The sequence below is a fragment of the Myodes glareolus genome, chromosome 3 (genome assembly GCF_982192425.1).
Source record: "Myodes glareolus chromosome 3, mMyoGla1.1, whole genome shotgun sequence".
NCBI lineage: Eukaryota > Metazoa > Chordata > Mammalia > Rodentia > Cricetidae > Myodes > Myodes glareolus.
Genome location: NC_142028.1, coordinates 66086129 through 66106898, shown reverse-complemented (window position 1 = coordinate 66106898; position 20770 = coordinate 66086129). Strand labels below are relative to the sequence as shown.

Genomic DNA, 20770 nt, shown 5'->3' with positions numbered 1-20770 from the left:
AAAAAATCCAGTTCCAGGGGATCTGACACCTTCACACCAATGCACATAAAAAAATAAAAATAAATAAATAAATCATAAAAAAAGAATATCTCTTCTAGGGCTAAAGAGATATCTCTGTGGTTTGGATTTCTTGTTGCTCTTGAGGAGGTTCAATTCCGAGCACCTACGAGTTTTCTCACAACCATCTGTAACTCCGGATCCAGGAAACTAGAAACCATCTTCTGACCCCCATAGGCCCAAGGCTCACACATAATGCACATATGTACATGCAGGCAAACTAATTCATACATATAAAAATAAGCCTAAAACTCCTTTTTAATTAAAATACGAAAAGATGATCTCTTCTAGGCTGGGAGGCGGCTCTGTGGGTAAGCATACCTGCTGCTCAAGCTTGAGGGCCTCAGCTTGAAAACCCAATACTCATAAAAAGCCACGCATGGCAGCGTGCACGCCTGCAGCCCCAGTTCTGCGGGAGTGAAGCCAGGAGGACAGCTGGCTGCCGAGCTGCAGGTTCAGGGAGAGACCGTGTCTCAAGAAGATAAGACAAGACAAACATGGTGGCACACACCTTTAATCCCAGCACTTGGGAAGCAGAAGCAGGTAAATCTCTGAGTTCAAAGCCAGCTTTGTCTACCAAGCAAGTTCCTGGACAGTCAAAGCTACCCAGAGAAACCCTGTCGCGGAAAACAAACACAGAAACAACAACAACACAAAGAGTGGCGTGTGAAACATCTTCCACGGAAATTGTGGTAGTGGGGATAGTGGAGGGCTTTTTGTATTTCTGTCAGTCTCCATTTCCGGGTTTACTCAGGCTCCTTTCCTCAGTTTCTCTGGGAAAGAAGAGACTTTGCAGGTGAGACAGCTGTTTGTGCTGGTGTCTGCCAGCCCGCTTCCTTCTCCCTAGGGACGGCTTCCCGGTGTGGGAGGCACTTCCTTGCTCTCCCATTCTTTCTAGGCCCGTCTCTAGTTTTCAAGATTGGACACTTGGACTTTATGCTCATGGCCTTCCTAATTATTTTTAAATCATTAATTTCTCATCCAAAGATAAGTTTTGACATCGGCCTTCAGTCGTTACCTCATTGACAAGAATCATCTGGGGTTAGCGATCCTTCCCCGGCAGAATTAGAATTTCTTCCTTGCTGGCTCCTGGCTTCTCTCCCTTAGTTCTTTCCTTTGATGGTGCTCGGAACCACTGTCTCTATCTCCCTTCCCTTCCCCCATCTTCTTCCACATAGACACCAACTTGCTTGCACCTCAAGTCACACACTTTCTCTCAAAAACAAAACAACAACAAAAAACTCCGCAGACTGCTCCATTCTATTCCAACATTTCCTACTGGGTTCCAGGCTGAGTTCTCATCATTGCGAATCGCCAATGCTTTGCCATCCATGGGGCTTCTGTGTTTTCTTATTTAGAAAATAGAACAGCCCACTAGGCTAAACTTTTCTCTCTTGCCTTTTCTGGTGCTTTTGGCAAGCCGCTATAGCCTGGGCCCCGCCTTGGCAAGGATCTTTCGTCTTCAACTCTTCCTTGGGGTTTCCTCCTTTCCCTCTCTGGAATTCCCTACATCAGCTTGTTGGATTTTCCCATCTATCCTCTGTGTTGCTTGTCATTTCTCCCAAGGTTTGATTATTTTTTTTGTTATTTTTATTGTTTTGTATACAAAACAATATCTTTTTATTTTCCTATAGATTCTGAAAGAATACCCCAAACTCACCTCCCCGCCGTGGCTGGATGTTTGCACAATCCACAAGCCACATGTGGGGGTTCCCTGGCCCACATGTTAGAGCATCTCCTGCCTTCCCATGTAGCCTTCACCGACCTCAGCGCCTCCCTCTGCCACATCTTCCTCTGGCGTTGCAGATGTCCTGCTCATTTGACCTTGTCACAGCCATGACCAAAGTCTTCACTCTGTCCCCCCCCCTGTAATTCATGTGAAAGAGTTACTTTGACTTCTAGCAGTGACCCCGTCCCTTACAAGGTATCCTGTGGCCTGCAGTTCCTAGGAGAGGGAAGTCTGTGTGTGGCCAGGACTGAAGTCACCTGGGCTCTGCCAGCCATCACTGGAGCCCTCATTCGTAAGACAGGACGACATGGTGGTTCCCTCTGCTCACCCCCATTGAAAAGGAGAGCTGGGAAGGATGGTGATCATGGATGGGGAGACTTTGTCTTCCACGGGTTCCTTCTGCTTCAGCAGCCAGAAGTTTTCTAGGGCAGTGCTTCTTAGCTAGGATAAACTTCTCTGGACCACATGTAAGTCTAAATGTGCTGAGCAAAAGGTTCTCTCTGATCCCTGTGGCTGGTGGCGCCAAGGGGCTTCCCAGAAGCATCAGTGGGCCCTCTGATCCCCTGCTGATCTGCACTCCAACCCTCTTCCTGGTGGGCACCGCTTGGCTCTCTGTACTCCCCCTCCCTTTTTGAAGATGGAGTCGAGGATCCCAAAGGTCAAAGAGAGGCAGAGTGGTCATGCCCCTGCCCACCACCACATCCTATCTTGGCTTCCACAGGAAGATAAAGTTGTGCAGGGCCGTGCTTCATGGCTGTGGGTCTGGCTGATGCTGCCCTGCCCTCCCCGATCTGTACCACACCAAGAAGACCGTGCTTAGGCTGTCTGTGCCAGCACTCCTCTGTGCCCTGCATGCTCACAGACTTTTCCTATCTTCTGCACAATGTGACTGGAGGATTGCACATGCCGGGATGCCCGAGACGGCCCCAGCGTCCACTGAGCTGTCCCTCCAGCGTCCCGACAAGCACTGCCTTTCCTCTCGGAGACATGCTAGTCTGAGTCGTATATCTCTATCACTTCCAGGGGTGTCTGGGAAAGGCCAGAGCTCTCAGATGACCTTATTCCTCCCTTCCTCCACAAGCCGGTGTCCGATTTTTATGTTTTTATTTTTAATCGGTCTGATTTCACTTTTCCAGGTAAACTTCCAGCCAACATGGTAACAGCCATTCTCTCCAGCCCCATAAATCCATACATTTTTAGCAGCCTTCTCATTTCTGGACAGGTTGTGTAATTTTCCAAACCTCTTTATCTTGCTTTGTAAATGAGGGTGCCGAGCTCCGCCATGTTGGCCTCACAGTGACCGCAGATCAAGAGAGAACATGGTTGTAAAATCATCTCTCGGTTTTTTTTTTTGTTTTTTTTTTTTTAAGACAGGACCTTGTGTAGCCAAATATGGCCTCAGACATGCTATGTAACTAGGGATGGAGGATGTCCTTTAATTTATGATCCTTCTGCCTCTACCTCCCATGTGTTGGGATTAGAGGAGCACACCCCTCTTCGCAGTTCACGCGCTGCTGGAGGCTCAAACACAGAGTTTTGTGCACACTAGGTAAGCACTCTACCAGTGGATCCACATCCCCAGCCGCCATCTGTGAGCTGCACTGTGAGGTGCAGCCTGTGAGCTAGATTGCAGCAAGTCCTGGGCTGTGGAGGGCTTCACTGTGTACAGCATGGCTCCCCCACCTTCCCAGCCTGGATTCTACCCGCTGGGCATTACAGCCAGGCTCACTCCCTTCCTTTCTTCTCACTCTTCTTGGCAGGAGAGTCACTGCCCTTGGCCACCTCCAATCAAGTTCTCATTAAGTTCAGCGCCAAAGGCCAAGTACCAGCCAAGGGGTTCCATTTTGTCTACCAAGGTATGTAAGGTGTGGAGCTTGGAGGGTCAGATGTCATCTCAGTGACTTTGTGTCCTGAGAAACAGAGACCTTTTTACCTCCATCTGCACCTCCCCATGAGGACTTGGGGGGGCAGTTACTTTGTGGGGGATAATTTCCTGACATTCATTCAACTGTATACATTTGCTTACCCAAGCAACAGTTTCTGGGCTAAATTCTGTGCTGAATTTGGAAGGAAACCACACATGGGAAGTTAATTCCTTTTCTTCCCTGACCCGTGCCCCACGCTTACCCAATGTCTAGTACATCTCTGATGGTGCTGGGGATGCCGTCCCTGCCCTCTTATCCCAAGGAGCTTGGTTTTGTCTGCAGTGCATAGTAAAGGGACGGACAAGCCGGGACTCTGATCAGGGAGCTGGACCTCAGCCGTTCCACGTCTTAGAACCGTCATTTGCTCAAGTATGAAATGAGGGTAATAAATACTGGTTGGATTAAAAGTCCATAACCAGCCAGGCAATCAGTGTTCATTCTGGGTCACTAAGACCCAACAGGACCTTGGAGCATCTTTGCTTTTCCCTGCCCAACAACAGCCTCGTTGTTAAGGCCACCAGTCTCTAAGCAAGGCCCTCCCTGTTTGTTCTACACCTGCCCACGAGGCCATGTCTAGCCCTGTGCAGGGGGAGATCCTACTACAGGGGGCGCTATTCCTAATTCCCGCAAGCCACCATTTTGCTCAAGTCGTTGGCTGGCAAACCCTGGGCAGGGGCTTGAGAGAGCGGAGAAAGGGCTTATGTTGCCATTGGGGAACACGAGGCCCTGGTAAGAAAGAAGTGTCACCAAAGGAGCAAAGAAGAAAAATCTCTGAGGCTTAAGTTTGGGCCCTGGGCCTCTCACTACCATGATTCCTAGAAGCTGTGCCTCAATACTGAATCCCTCAAATGAGCCCTGCCCTGGAAGGTGTCCGTGCCAGCCTGAAAATGTACCCTAAGCTCCCAAGGTCCCCTCCAGCCTTGTCCTGCATGCACCATCCCTGGCCAGTTTCTACAGCAGAGAGGTCTGCCCCCTTAAGTGCCTTTGTCCCCACAGCGGTGCCCCGAACTAGTGCCACACAGTGCAGTTCTGTGCCAGAACCCCGCTATGGCAAAAGGCTGGGCAGTGACTTCTCCGTGGGGGCCATCATCCGCTTCGAATGCAACTCGGGCTACGCCCTTCAGGGGTCCCCAGAAATCGAGTGTCTCCCTGTACCTGGGGCATTGGCCCAGTGGAATGTCTCTGCGCCGACCTGTGTGGGTAAGTGATAGCCAAGATGGAGACCGGGCAAGGAGAGATGGAGAGATGGGGAGAGGAAGGACTGAGGGCAGATTTCTCTCCCTGAGGGACACAGCCAGTCGTCAGAGATCCCCAAGGCATGCATCAGCCCTTCTCAGCATCTCAGGCCAAGTAACTCTCTGGTCCCACTGGGCATGTGAATACAGAGAGGGGAAGGAGCTGGAGAGGGAGATCTGTGAAGAGAGGACCACTGTTTGAGGTCAAGTCGCCAAGAACAGAAGGTCCCTAAGGGAGAAGCCAGCATGGCAAGGAGGCTTAGCAGAGGCCAGGGACCCTACAGGGGGTGGGACTGGCAGGTGAGGTTTGGGAGCTGGAGAAAAAAAAAAAAAAAACCCAATCCAAGAATGAGTCACAGCAGGATGGAGATCCTAAGAGAGATGGGGAGCAGGAGCAGGAGAAACAGGGGTGGATGGAGGGGAAAGTCAAAGAGGCCAGCACATGGAAGTGGCCCAGAAGAGGCCAAGATCCTGAGGGAAGTGGGGCTAAAATTCATAAAAGAAGCTAGCCCAGGAGGAGGCTCAGCAGAAGCCAAAGGCCCTGAGGGAAACACACAGAGAGGCTCCCATGGAGGAGCTGAGGGGCCTCTGACCAGCCCTGTGTCTCTTCCCAGTACCCTGTGGTGGCAACCTCACTGAACGCAGGGGCACCATCCTGTCGCCTGGCTTCCCGGAGCCCTACCTCAATAGCCTCAACTGCGTGTGGAAGATCGTGGTACCAGAAGGAGCTGGCATTCAGGTGGGAGCAAGGAGGTGCCTAAGTTAAGTGGCTGCCCACAGATTCTGGCTGTTGCTGGACCCCGAGCCAGGCTGAGGTGGGAGGAGAAATAACATCTCTGTCCTTGTCCTTGTGGCTTTGGTGCCACGGTGCAGATGTGGAGAGATGGCTCCCAAACAAGAGATCACAGCATCTCTGGGGAAAGATGAGAGGAAAGACAGCTAATTGAGGGAGAATGGGAAATGGGAATTAGCTCTAGTCAGCCAGGAGAAGAATGTGGGCTTGCAGCCGGAATATGAATTTGGAGGGGTCTTGGGAAAGTTTCAAATGGTTCAAGGTATTTAGCTAAGGCTATTAAAGAGGAAAAAGGGGGCCTTGCTGATGACCCGGGAAAGAGTAGATCACCAAGCACAAGTGAGGCAGAGAGAACAGCCAGATACACAGCTAGGGCGACTGGGCAATGTAACATGTACCCAAGGTAGGAGCAACACAGAGAGGCATAGGAGAGGATCCAGAGCCTGCCAGGCCAATGGAGCAATCAGGACCAGAGCTGGCCACAGCCAATGGGAGTAAGGAACCCAAAGACTATTCCAAGTGTGAGAAGGGGCCAGAGAGGCGGCTCAGTTGGTAGAGTTGTCTCCTGACATGCCCAAAGCCCTGGGTTCAATCCCAGCGCCACATAAACCAGATGTGCTTCTGCATGCTTGCTTTGACAACCCCCAGGAAAACAGAGGTTGGAGCATTAAAAGTTTAAAGTCATCCTCAGCTGCATGGTGACTCAGGATTAGCCTGAGCTACATGAGACCCTGTCTCCAAATAAAATAAAATAAAAAGGCAGGGGAGAAAGCCAGCTGGACAGAAGTACTCCCACTGTCTGATATGTCAGTGTCCTTCTGTCCTATGATCATATTTCACATCTGTCTTCCCCACCAGACAGTGAGCTCCTGAGATAGGTATGGACCACATCTTACTTTTATGGGAAGGAACCAGCACAGTGTCAGGCCCAGAGGAGGTTTTTGATAAATTGAATTACCAATGGGGAGAGAAGGGAGGGGGCACTTGAGCCATGCAATCAACAACTCAATCGTTCCGTCTCCAGATTCAGGTCATCAGCTTTGTCACAGAGCAGAACTGGGACTCTCTGGAAGTGTTTGATGGAGCAGACAATACTGTAACCATGCTGGGGAGTTTCTCAGGTAAGATGGGACATCCAGAGCTTTCATTTGGAGGGTTGTGGTTGACATCATCACCACTACCATCACCATCATCACCACCATCACTACCATCACCATCATCACCGCCATCACCACCATCACCACCATCACGACCATCACCATCACCACCACCACCACCATCACTACCATCACCACCATCACCACCACCACCACCATCACTACCATCACCACCATCACTACCATCACCACCATCACTACCATCACCACCATCACCACCATAACTACCATCACCACCATCACCACCATCACTACCATCACCACCATCACTACCATCACCATCATCACCACCATCACTACAATCACCATCACCATCATCATTACCATCATCACCATCACTACTATCATCACCACCATCACCACTATCATCACCACCATTATCCTCACCATTATCACCATCAGCACCATTGCCTGAGGTTTCATATATTAACAATGATCTGCAACCATCACTTCTAAACGATCCCAGAGCATTTCTGTAGCCCTTAAAGGAAACCAAGTACCAATTGCACTCGTTCTCTACCTCCCCTACTTGCTCTGAGCCTCTGGCAATCATTCATCTTCCAATCCCGTGGACTTGCCCTTGTCCGCAGTTCATACAAGTGAAATCTTAGGCCGTGTGGGTTTCTGTCTGATGGACTCACTCAGTGTCAGTTTGAGTCAGCACTGTGCTGTGTGAGTGGTCCATTTCTTCATATGCCCGTCACCCAGTGATGGCTGTGTCACCTTCATTATGGAGCTACTGTGGCTAATGCTGGGATGGAGAGTCACCTGCAAGCTCTGGTGTCCCTTTTGTTGTCCGTCCTCAAGAGCATATATCCAGAAATGGAATCACCATTGTCTCACTTTTTTTTTTTAATGAACAACCAAACTGCTTTCCCAAAGCGGATTCCCCACTGCCTACTCAGTGGCACATTTGTGCCAGAATATGGTATGTGTTTTTGCCCAATGGCCAGGCCGTTACCCAAAGCTGCTAGGCCCAGAGATCACGATGCTAAGATATAAAGATGATCCACTCACATCCAGATAAGCTGTCTGCCCTGCTGGGTTGACCAGGTAGTTGTACGTGGCGGAATCATTTTGAGGATGACTGAATAGGGACCAGACGCACAGCCCTCTCACTGCCTGAGGAGCATCACCTCCTGACAGCGTAGGTCCATAGCACTGCACGTCCACAGTTTCCCTTCTCTGGCCCACTAACTACCTGGCATTTGTCATTTAGTAAGTTTGATAATGGGAAGGTGGCATTGGGGGCCCTGGGAAGAGAATGCCAGCAGGGAGTAGAAACAGGAATGAGGTAGAGATTGGTGTGTGGAGGGAACGCTGAATGACCCTTGGTGTTCTTGTACAGGGACAACAGTGCCTGCCCTGCTGAACAGCACCTCCAACCAGCTCTACCTCCACTTCTACTCCGACATCAGTGTGTCTGCTGCCGGCTTCCACCTGGAATACAAAAGTGAGAATCCAGGGTCGTGGCCGTGTGTGGGTTTCTTGGTGGGAGGAAATGGTGGCTGACTCCCCACCCTCCGTGGATTTTGGGCTGTGCCCACTCCTCCGCACTTAAAGCTATCACTGACTGGAAAAAGATGCTAAGGGTTAGAGAAGGCTTGAAACCCTCTCAAGTTTGCATACTCAACCATGGGACAAAGCCAGGACCCACTGAAGCGTTGAATCGCTATGCCTTAGAACCAGGGCAGAAAGTACTTCAGCCTTGACCCCAGTAGATAATCTGGGATGTAAGAAAATGGAGGTGCTCTCTCCTCTGCCTCTGCAGACCGACTTCTGATACCCATTTGGGTGTTATCTTCAAAGTTCTTTCTCTCACTCAAAATCTCACTTATCTACAAGAGTCCCTCTAGTCACTACTAAGATCCCTGACAGCAAGGACTGTAGCTGCACCTTTGGGGGCATAGAGCGGTTTCTGGAGAGATGACTTTCCTCCTGGGTCGCTGGCCCAGCTCCCATCTCACACTAGGTGCAGGGAGGAACCGGTGGGCGCCAGCAAATAACCACTGTGTGTTCCCAACACATCAGGAGCTCTGATGATTTTACTGGGGTCTCTGATAGATTCTGTCTTCCAAGGGCAGAGAAAGGGGAGAGACGTTGAGAGCGGGGACAACAGGGACATGGGTGGGGGATGTGACTCAGGCACAAAGGTCTTGGGAGTCTGCAATCAAGGTGTCCTGATGCTGAGCTCAATAGGTGACCGAAACATTCTGAGCCCCTGCAATGACACCCCCTATTCCAGCTTTGATCTAATGAACCTCCATACTACACACTCTGACTTCCTCTGTATGCTGGGGGTGAAGAGGCGGCCCAGGAAGGCACAAGCCTTGGACCCCGAGAAGTCAACAGCATCCTCAGCCTCTGTCATCTTAACCGACCAGTCTTGCCCATCTTTCTCTCTCCCTCTCTGTGTTGTCTAGCGGTGGGCCTGAGCAGTTGTCCCGAACCAGCTGTTCCCAGTAACGGGGTGAAGACAGGCGAGCGGTACTTGGTGAATGACGTGGTCTCTTTCCAGTGTGAGCCAGGATATGCCCTCCAGGTACCCATCCCCACCCAAATAACCCCAGGGCCGGGAACAGGCATCCCCTGAGTTCGTTACCCAATCCTGTACCGGCGGAGCTGGTTATGGTGAAGCCTCCATATCCCCTGGGGACAGAAGCCTCCATATCCCCTGGGGACAGTTATCCACTCCTGGAGTCATCCTCACAGAAATAAACTTTGTTGATGGTAAGGACCCTGGACAATCCAGCCTGAAACGCGTTCCTGCAAAGTCGGCTTTGATTGGACTTTGGGAAAATTTAATTTCCCTTTGAGGGCCATGAGGGAATTTAGTAATTAGAGGAAACTCACAAGGAAACCTCCTGTAATGAGAATTCTTTAGTAATGGTTGTTAGTAAGTGGTCTCTCCCGCCCCAAATATCTCTCCTTCTGTCTTACCTCAAATCCCACGATGATCTCATGCGTCTGGATGCCTTGTCTCTTAATGTGAGGCCTAGAGCAAGCCCCCGTTCCGGGTTATGTGTATAATTGTGCCCCTGGGGACCTCTAGCCCGCTACTGTTCTGATTCCTCCAGGGCCATGCCCACATCTCCTGCATGCCTGGAACTGTGCGCCGATGGAACTACCCTCCTCCACTCTGCATTGGTAAGAGAACTGAACTTTAGAATCCACTAAAGTCCAAATCCCTGGGGACCAGAGCTCTCTGCTATACTGCTGAGTTCAGGTTCAAGTCAAAAAAAAAATCCAGTGTTCTGGATTTGTTCCAAGTCAGTAGTTCCTGAAAGACATTTTTGTAATTTCTAACTCTCATTCAAAGCTATCCAGACTTCTGGAAGGTTCTACCCGCCTACTGAAAAATCACAAGAAGCTTGCCCACTTGAGAATATAATGAGGACCATTGTGGACTCATATAATCAGCCAGACCCCAGAAGGCAATTTTAGGCACATTGGGCTTTTCCCATGACTTTGTCAAAGTGCAGACTGAAAGACCTGCTTCTGGTGTCACGGATCGCACATAAAATAAGAACTTGGTGTCTTTTTGCCACTTAACTTATGCTAGACGATGCTGAGGATATTAACAGAAACAAGGAAAGATGGGGTACCTCAGAGCTTTTTGGTCAGGTCAAGAAAGCAGGAAACAAACAGTGATTGGGTGTCTACTAAATGCCAGACTCCAGTTTCCCATTGCAGCCCTCCAGTGTGTGCGTGTGTGTGTGTGTGTATGTGTGTGTGTGTGTTATACACTTGGTGTGGGGGAGTGTGCCTATGCATGCCTTCCTCAATCGCTCTCCACGTTTTATTGAGCTTCCTAAACCCAGAGCTCACCTGTTGCACTAGGTTGGCCGGCCAATGAGCTCTAAGAGGCCTCCTCTCCCTGCCCCTCAGCACTCGGCTACGGGTACATCACTGCACTTGGCTTTTATGTGGATGCTGTACATCCACACTCAGGTTCTCACAGCAAGCCCCTTACCAAGGGAGACATCGTCCCCAGCCCAGAAATCTGTCTTCAGAGATTAAAGAGAAGTGGGAAATGGAATGTGAAGGTTCATCCATGCCAGGCTGACAAAGCATCCCCTTGTCCCCCAGAAAGTGAGTGAGTCAAAGGAATGTCACATTGGCATGCCAGCATTCTGTGCTTGCACTCCTATAGAGAGCAGGCTGGACACGTGAAGTCCTAGGCATCACAGCAGCTCCCCGAGCTGGGTGCTGTTCTTAGCGTCATTTTGCTGCTTTGGCAACCAGGCTGGGGAGGGGGGCATACATTTCATCCACAGTCCCTCAGGAAGTGAAGTGGGAATTGTGATGTAAGTGGCGGCACTATTCCACCCCCGTGTGCTTCCTACTCATTTTCTGCCCAGAAAAATACTGGTCTGGACCTTGGCGTTTTCTTTCCCGAACACCTGGGCCTCCATGGCTGATTAGCCCCTTTCTGCTCACACAGGCTTTCCTCAGAGAACGTGAAACCTAAAATCATTTTCAGCTGGGCAGCTACTGAGGCACCCCAGCAACCTGAAATCTAATGTCTCCAGATCCTCCCTCGCTGCTGAGTGGTCATGGCAAACCTCGGTGGCAGGCCATTCTTCCCCATAGAGGATAGATTTGGGGAGAGTCTGGCACAGTTGCAAGCACAGAGAGAGGACAGGATGCATGCCACTCCCTTCTCTTGCCTGTGTCCTTTGCTCTCATGAAGACCGGATTGGAGAGGAAGGAGAGAGGGGTGGGCTGTCGTGTAAGGACTGGAAGAGTCAGACTTCTGGAGCAGAGTTTTGTCACTTCCTGCATGGCCTTGTTGAGGTCATCAACCTGTGGAGGGCGTGGTCAAGGCTGACACTCCTGGATGCCCCGCACTGCGCTTCAGTCCTGAGTTTACATGCTCAGTTTACCTGGGTGTACCGATGTTCAGAGAGACCTACTGGGATTCTCAGAGGGGTTTGTGACTCAAGGAACGTTTAAAACTGTGACTCTGCACTCTCGAAGAGCCCCACCCTCTCCTCGATTTCCTAACCCGACTGCTCTCCTTGTCACAGCGCAATGTGGGGGAGAAGTGGAAGAGATGGAGGGGGTGATCCTGAGCCCCGGTTTCCCAGGCAACTACCCCAGTAACATGGACTGTTCCTGGAAGATCGTGCTGCCCGTGGGCTTTGGTGAGTCTGCAACCCCCCCAGGCCTGGATTAAATCAGCTCTCTGCCCAATCGCAGCGTAAGCTCAGCACCAGCACCGCCCTTCCCTCTGGCTCACTGGGTGCTGTCTTGTTCAGTCTCAGGGGAAAGGCAGAAATTAAGTGAAAGGGGAAGAAATCTTTGGGGTTACTTTGATTTGAGTCCCAAACTAAACCCAGGGGTACAGAATAGGAAACTCAACTGGAGATGTAGCTGAGGATACAGCTTGGGGCCAGAGAGCATGCCTTGTACAAGACACATGGTTCCATCTCCAGGACCCTTTAATAAAAAGAAAAGGAAAGAAATTACTTGGAATAAAAGAAAAGGAACGCCGTTTTGCTGAGACCAGGCTGCAAGTTGTGCTTTTACCTCCCTGTGCCATTTATCATCCTAATTAAATTGAGCCAAGGTCAATATGAAATTGAGTTGGCATTCTTCACGGACACATTCGAGCTGGCCTGGAGATGGGGAGAGGAGAGCTGGGCTATGCCAGGTGTGGGGGTTGTTGGCTGGGAAGGATGTTAGTCTAGGTAAAAATTTTAATTGCTTTCAATTCATGTACTGGCAATATAATATAACCTTGGTTATCTGTGCCAAAGAGATGGTGGCTTTGGCCGACAAGGAACTGATGGGTTGTCCATGGAGGTCCTTTGGCCCAGTTCTGCTCTGTCCCTAGGAAGAGACCTCTCCTGGGGAGTCCTCCTTCTTATACATTTGTGTTAACATAATCTCTACAAAGCATAATGCTCTACAAAGCAATGTGTTTGACTGTGAAGCAGACAACCTTTGTGATAACCACGCCCCATTGGGTGTTGCCCCTTCATCTCCTCTCTCTTTCCGTGAGGATTATTTCCTCACAGGTCCAGAACCTCTCAGTCTGCTAGCCTCAGTGTGAAGACCGCTCATTTGATCTTCTGTTATAGGTCCCAAGTATGTCTTCTGATAAGGGACAGCCATGGTACCACTGGTCTTTAAATCAGGATGGAGGGGAGGGGAACAGTGGGTGTAACATGAGGGGCCAGCTTGTTGGGGTATCTGTCCTGCCCAGTACTCCACAGCCGGCAAGCCCCAAAGAAAATCACACACAGGACTCCATAAGATTATAAACTGATTGGCCCATTAGCTCTGGCTTCTTGTTAACTAATTCTTACATCTTACAGTAACCCATAATTCTTGTCTGTGTTAGCCATATGGCTTGATACCTTTTTTAGCTGTCATCTCACATGTTGCTTCTTCGGTGATCTGGGCAGGAATGGCAGAGGGAGCTTCCTGCTTCCCAGAATTCTCCTGTTTTCATTGCATCACTTCTACTTCCTGTCTGGTTTTACCACCTATACTTCCTGCCTGGGCAATCAGCATTTATTTAAAATATGATTGACAGATTACAGACAATTCTCCCGCACCAAGTGAGGTGACCCTCAAAGGCTAGAGTCTAGTGTCTCGTACCATCTCTTGAAGGAAACTCGGGAAAGTGGAGACAGCTTTGGCAGCCTTGGCAGAATCTAGATTTGAGACACCAAGAAAAGAGGGCCAGAGTCCCTTTTGCTCTGACTTCAAGCTTGGGACCAAAAAAATCTGGAGAGGTGAAGGGCAGGCGAGGGTAACACACAGGCAAACAGGACTTTAAATGGGGTAACTGCCTGCTATGAGTCCTTGTATTCAGCCACCAAAGCACGCTGTCTCTAATGGGCCTGCAGCAGATCCAGGGGTGCTATGGGATCTCTGGCTTTCCAGTGACTCCAGCTCCCTCTCTCTCATTTAGAAGGCAAGGGGTTCTGCAGTAACACGCCTCTGCTGCAAGACGACGAACACAGCCCTGTTCTTTCCATGCAGCTCAAAGAACCCAGGGTTGGGCTCACAGGCTGCCTGCAGTTCTCCCACACGGGAGGTTGCACAGGCAAGCAAGGCAGAGCTCTACAGACTTAGAGAAGAAGTCCAAGGTGTGGAAGTAAGCTATGCTCATGCGAGGGGAACGAGCCGAGGAGGTAGATGGTGCCCAGGATGGAATCGTGTAGCGCATGGTTAAGGTGACTGAATAGGACAGGAAACGAAGGGTCTGCAGCACCTCAGATCTAGCCTTCGCTCTTAACATAGCAAGGCACACAGACAGTTGCACATACGTGTTCATTCTATCACACTCGCAAATACAGCTGAGCACATTTTAAAATTGAAATATGCGACTTCATCACAAAGAGATCTTTAGTAACAACAGCTTGGTGCTCGTGGGCATAAGGACCATCTCACCTTGTTCATCCAGGGCCGTGCCTAGCATGGCACAAGCCCATGGCATATGCTCATCTGGTATTAGCAAACAAATAAGTATTCTTCCAGGCCCTAAAAATATAAAAATTGCAATGGATGTCTACATTTTTCTATTCCCAGTGTCTATTTTTTCCAACCTGATTTTTCTCAGTTAACAATGTAATGTGTGGACCTTTGTTATACATGGTGAATAGGTTTCTTTGGAGAACATTTTCCAACAGTAATTCAATTTTGAAAAGCCTTGTCTGTAAACAAATACCCATGTTGCTGTTCCAACCTCACTTCTCCGTGGCTTATGTAAATATGTACCCTAGGGGCTTAATTAAATCCATGTCCCCTGACAGGTGGCTAAGTGATCTTGATTAACCCACCAAAGTCCCGAAGGGTAAACTTCATTTGGCTTCTCAGTGGATTAGATGGTACAATATACACTTCCGATCCATGTCCTTCTGAATCACCTAAATATTCTAGAAATACCAGCAAGAAAGGTCATGTGTGTCCTTTGACTCAATGGGGTAATTACTTTTTAACTAAACATTTATTCTAGGGGGAAAAAACCTATCTTTATATCAATACTAGACATGATTCAAATGAAATCAAATCTTGACCCCGAAGTTGACTTCTCATAAAGTCAATAGACTTGGGGTGGGACTCAGAAATAACTGGTGCCTTTGTTGCTGAATGAAAAGTCTGTTGACTTTCTGACCCTTCCTGATGGCCAGAGGAGGGACTAGATGGGTAAAACTCAGAACTGCCCTGGGAGACCTGTGTGGGTTGGGGCTTTGGTGGTGGGGACTCTGGACCCTGTAGGAGACACTGTAGAGGGACATGCTGCCAGAAACAGCACTGTGTGCCTCTGTCCTTCTCCTAGGTGCTCACATCCAGTTTTTGAACTTCTCTACGGAACCTAACCACGACTTCTTAGAAATCCGGAGTGGTCCCTCTGAGACCAGCCGCATGATGGGCAGGTTCAGCGGGAGCGAGCTGCCGGGATCCCTGCTCTCCACGTCCCACGATACCATTGTATATTTCCACAGCGACCATTCCCAGAACCGGCCAGGTTTCAAGCTGGAGTACCAGGGTAAGGACAAAAGTGTCATGGCGGCACCACTGTCAGCCCCACGTCTGGCCCACAGCCACCCATCCCCCCATCCTTCTGCCTGGAAGAGATGCCAGAAGGGCCGAGGGGCAGCAGATCTCTCTGTGGAGGCTTCCGATTGGCAGCTACCTCAGTAGCTACCTAACCCTGTTTGACAGACAGCTTACATGTACCCAGGTTTTCCAGAGCCATGGGTACCACAGTGTCCACCGAGGCTCCTAGTAGCTAGAGCTAATAACCAGCAGCATCCTGGACAAGTAGCCCGTCAGTTCCCCTCAGGCATCCCTAACAGGGTCCACCATTTCCCTTGGCTTTGAGAGGCTCAGTCTCAGCAAAGATCTCCTGTAACAGAATTGAAAGTTCCAGTAACAGTGTTAACAGCGCCCACCTCAGGCGGCAGAGGCCCACCCGTATGCTCACAAAGGTTCTATTTCCCGAGGTGAAACCTGATGGCAGGTCCAGTGCTCCTGGTATGTTTTCACAGAAAAGAACCCCGTCACGCCAACGCAGGCATTGCTGTGTGAAACGCCATTCGTTCATTATTGGCAGTGGTGACTGCCCAACCTGCCTGGCTGTGCTTGGCAGCCCCACACAGTCCTAACTCTGCCCTGAATGCTCCCCTCGTGTCACTGAGTGAAGCACCTGTTCCAGCCCGTCTCAGCTCCTTTCACTCATTCCCCACTCTATACTTTTAGACTCTTTTTTTTTTTTTTGCCAATACTAACTAGTGCGTGCTTATTTTAAAAACCCTAAAACTGTACAGATGTTTCCATGAGCAGGGGACATCAGCCAGCTTAGGCCACTATAACAAATGCTGCAAACCAGCAGGAAGCTCATAGGTAACAGAAACTCCTTCTTCCCTCTTCTGGGGGCTGAAAGGTCTTAAGGTCAAGGTGCTGGCGAATCACATGCCTGGGAGAGGCTGCTCTCCAGCTCATGGCGGCACCCTTTGCTGTGTCCGTGTTTGGTAGATGGAGTGAAGGACCTCTAAGGCATCTTCTGTAGGGACCCTAGTCCAGCTCTCCAGGAAGACCTACGGACTCCCCATCTCCAGATGCCCTCCCATTAGGGGATGAGGCTTCAGTGTGTGGTACTGGCTGAGGGAGCATGCAGGCTATGTCACATGTCATGGAGTCACATTGCTCTCATAAACCCACTCCAGCCCCTTCACGGAGGGAGTTTAATTCAATGTGTCATCTTCTGTCCAGCCGGCATTGCATCCCACTGTCAGTGCAGCCTTGCAGTTTCCTGTGCTCAAAGTTAATCTTCAGTTATACAGATAATTCACTAACACATTCACCTCATTAAAAAACAAACAAGAAAAAATGGCAGTGGGGCAGGATTATTTCCTAGAGACCACCCCTAATTTTTAATTAATTCATTCATTCTTTCTTCCTTTCATCTTCTTTCTTTTTTCTTCCTTCCTTTCTTTTTTCCTTTCTTTATTTCGTGTGTGTGTGTGTGTGTGTGTGTGTGTGTGTGTGTTTACACCTTGGAAGAAAATGTAAAGTTTTCGATCGCATATGCTTTTAGTATAGAAGAATACCACACAGTGTATATTCTGAGAGCCTTGGCTTTTTCATCCCTGTGACTGGGGGTCCCTTCCTTGTCAGGCAAGAATACTTAGCAAGAACTGGGCTTCTCATTCTGGGACAGCCATAAAGTGTGTCCCCTGAGGTAGGCACATTTGGAATGGTTGCACAGGGTAGGTGTGCATGCCAGCATGGCAGGCTGATACTGCAGGCAAACTGTGTCGCCTTGATGATACTGACCAGGCGGCCACACCCAAGGAAGGGGAGGGGTTCTCTCAGAAACTGCTCCTGTGAAGAGTGTCTGTGGCCGAGGGGGAGAGGATGGAGGACCGACGAGGCAGGACACATCCATAGTCATCCTGTCACAGTGGTCTGCTATGGAAGACAAACTTGATTCCAGTTACATGGATCCATGCTCTGGCTGGAATAGATGTGGTCCCCCATCACACACCCTGCTGCCGTCACTTCTGAGTCTGTTTGTTGGGAGGCCATTACAGAGTACTGAAGGCCCTGTGACTCGAACAACAGGTCTAGGGATGGAAGTGAGAGCGCAGTTCAGGTGTTAGAGGCCAGGTTTTCTTCTGAGGGTTTTAAGGATCTGCTCCGGATCGGGGACTGGATCTGCGTGGATTTTAGAAATCGTCAGCCTTGTGCCAATTTGTAGAATCATCACCCAGGCTCTGACTTCATCTTCATATGGCATCCATCTTCAAAACTCTAGTTCCCCTGCCCTCATTGATACATAATTATTGTGCATAGGTATGGAATACAGTGGGATGTTTCAAGACAGGAACATTGTGTTTGATCAAATCAAGGTAGCTCATAGTCCCATCAACCTAAACATTCACACTTTATTTGATGTGGTTAACATTCAAAATGTCCTCTCTTGTGTGCTGAGGAAAGGAATCATCTGTGCTATTGGTGAAAAGGTAAATGAGTAGAGACATCATGGAATGTATTATGGAGGACCCTCAAGCTCCCCCTTTTTATAGTGACACCAGCCGCATTAGATCATCATCTACCCTACAGCCGTTCAGGTTGATGTGAAATGGTCAGAGGTCCTCTCTCCACATAAGGTCTTTTCCTGACACTCTGGGCGTTCAAACTCGTGACTGTGCAGAGACAGTTCAGCCTGTGCTCCCTCCGACACTTCTCTCTCATGAATGTAAGTGTTGACAACACCACCGGCTCCTGGATTCCCCACAAGAGACCCAGCCCCTCCCACCCACACAGTTGCCACCCTGTATCAGAGAACATCCTCGCCCCTGCTGAACCTGCCCTGCCTGAGGTCTCCAACTGTCCCTCTGAGGAATCAAGGACCGCAAAATGGGTCAGCCTTTCTGTGACCAGGACCTGCCTTCTGCTCCCCTGAGTCACAAGTCTGCCCGCATGTCACTCAGCATCAGGCCACCTGCTTCTTCTCAGGCCGAAACTCAGCTTTCATTAAGGTCTCTTGCTGTGATGGTCCCGACCTCTCAGCCTAGGGAGTCTCTAGTGCCAGAGGCCCAGCTGCTTCCACTGAGGCCTCTAATTTGTGATAGATGCAAATGATTCTCTCTGACCAACTGGCCACATGCGCCAGAGTTGTTCAGTATAAACAGGCTCTGAGCTCTGAGCGCCCCCCCCCCAACACGCACACACTGTGCTTCCTCTGTAGAGAAAATGGGCTTCAGGTCTCCGGTTTGTAGAGGAGCCACCTGTCCCCGCTGAGGCTATCTATGTGGACCCCAGTTCTCTTGATTTCCTTAACTTTTTTTTTGGAACAATCTAGCTCTTTCTCCTCAAAATTCTTCCAGCTGGACAGACCAGCATCCCTAGTCAGCTGCTTCCTCTGTCTTTCCATAGGCAGACATTGACAGAAAATGGTTACTGGTAGCTAAGTTTGCTTACTCTTAACTCACTCCAAGGCTCAATAGGTAAAATTCTTGCCACTCAAGCCTCGCACTGGGAGTGGAGGGTCAAAGCAGGAAGATCTCAGGAGCTCATTGGCCAACTAGTCTACTCAACAGCTGGGTTCAGTGAGAGGTCTGGTCTCAAAATGTGGTAGACACCTGAATTGACCTCAGACCTACACACACACACACACATGCGTGCACACACATGTACAAACATGCTCTCTCTCTCTCTCTCTCTCTCTCTCACACACACACACACACACTCACACACACATACACTGTAACTTCAGAATTTATCTTTCCTTCTGAAGCATCTTCTAGGACTCCCAGATCTGTCTTGGAATGAAAAGAATCGAGGAAGCCCTCCCTGAAGTTTCTCCCTTTTGGAAAAGCTTCTTCTTCAAGTGACACTTGCCACTCTCGTCAAAGCTACTCTGGCTTTTGACTTGTGGCTGTTCCCTTCAGTCTCCTCGCTGTCCATCTTCAGGCCACAGAACTCCAACCGAGGCTTCCAATGCAGCCTACCTGGGCAACAGGATCCTACCTCCTCCAAGACATTATGGGCAAAGCACCCAAAGGCACTCCACTGACAGGGCCACCTCTCTTTAGTCCACCCATGCCAGTGGTGGCTCCTCGGTTCCTTGAAAGGTGCAGTCACCTCAATGATTTCTGTGTGTGGGTGGTGTGTGTATGTGCACACACACACATGAGTACATGTGTGTATTGCAGGTGTACATGTGTGGTGTGTGTGTGTGTGTGTGTGTGTGTGTGTGTGTGTGCAGATGACAGAAGATCAACTCCTATGTCATCCACCATGCATCAGGTACTATGTGCCCTTTTTTAAGACCAGGTCTCTCATGGCTTGGGTCTCACCAAGTAGGCCTGATGGTTAATAAGCTCAGGGGTCGGTCTGTCTCTGCATCCTCAGTATTGGGATTACAGATGCACACTGCTATTAATCCTGGCAAAAAGAAGGAAGGAAGGAAGGAAGGAAGGAAGGAAGGAAGGAAGGAAGGAAGGAAGGAAAGAAGGAAGGCAGACAGGCAGGCGAGCCCACGTGGATCCTGACTCTCAAACTCAGGTCCTCCTGCTTTCAGAACAAACCAACTGAGCTTTCTCCCCAAGCTTCTCCAAAAATGATTTCTAGTGAAACGTGTATATTTTCTCACCGAAACAGCCCTTCACAGTGTCAAATAGAAATGCAGAACCCAGCCACCACTGCGGAGTGGGCATGGAGGAACCGTTAGCCTGGGGGTCACAGTTATTCTTATTGCATGTTATAAATCATCCGGTTCCACGGAGCATCATTCAGCTCAGCTGTTCCTACTGAGTGCAGCCGCTGTGGAAACCGTCCATCTCCTTCTTCTGCCAGTTCCCTGTGTAGAGAGTGCCCAATTACTGCCACAAAGAATATTCTTCATCCAGTGTACCCAATTAGTCAGAGGCGTTGCTCTGTGGTATACACTCAGCCAGTGCCTCGGCTGACTCTTCCTGCTGGACAGGCCTCAGCTGTTGCCACGAGGGCAGCTTTCCTACTCCTCCAAGAAATGTCCCTGTACAGCAGTCACATATGCCTGTGGCCCACCTAGTCCCTCCCGCTACCCAGCCCCTGCCAAAGCTCCCATCTTGACTGTAGATTTAACTTACTCCCCCTAAATGCTTTCACGGGTTCTAACTTGGCAGAGCTGGAAAGACCCCACTTACCTCTTCATCTCCTTGTTTCTGTTTGTGACCTAGAGATAAACAACATGGAGACACCTAGGCTAACGTCTGACCCTGAGAAGATGTTCACTAACAGGAAGTTCCCCTGTCAGTATATTCCTTGAGCGTCTCTTCCCAGTGGAACTAAGAACAATCAGTAACATTTATGGGGGTCCTCCCACATGCCAGTGTCGTGCAAAGGGCTACAAAATATCATGGCAC

General features: G+C 49.7%; 1 protein-coding gene across 1 annotated transcript in view; it reads left to right on the top strand.

Annotated features, from left to right (window-relative positions):
• The window catches only part of Csmd2 (CUB and Sushi multiple domains 2), a 562459-nt gene that overhangs the window by 463063 nt on the left and 78626 nt on the right, over positions 1-20770 (top strand). Inside the window, exons 33-41 of the mRNA XM_085686610.2 lie at positions 3547-3642; positions 4708-4911; positions 5561-5685; positions 6764-6860; positions 8245-8349; positions 9320-9438; positions 9974-10043; positions 11927-12043; positions 15193-15402. Coding sequence (XP_085542736.1) covers positions 3547-3642; positions 4708-4911; positions 5561-5685; positions 6764-6860; positions 8245-8349; positions 9320-9438; positions 9974-10043; positions 11927-12043; positions 15193-15402 — 1143 coding nt within the window. The remainder of the gene's footprint in view (positions 1-3546; positions 3643-4707; positions 4912-5560; positions 5686-6763; positions 6861-8244; positions 8350-9319; positions 9439-9973; positions 10044-11926; positions 12044-15192; positions 15403-20770) is intronic.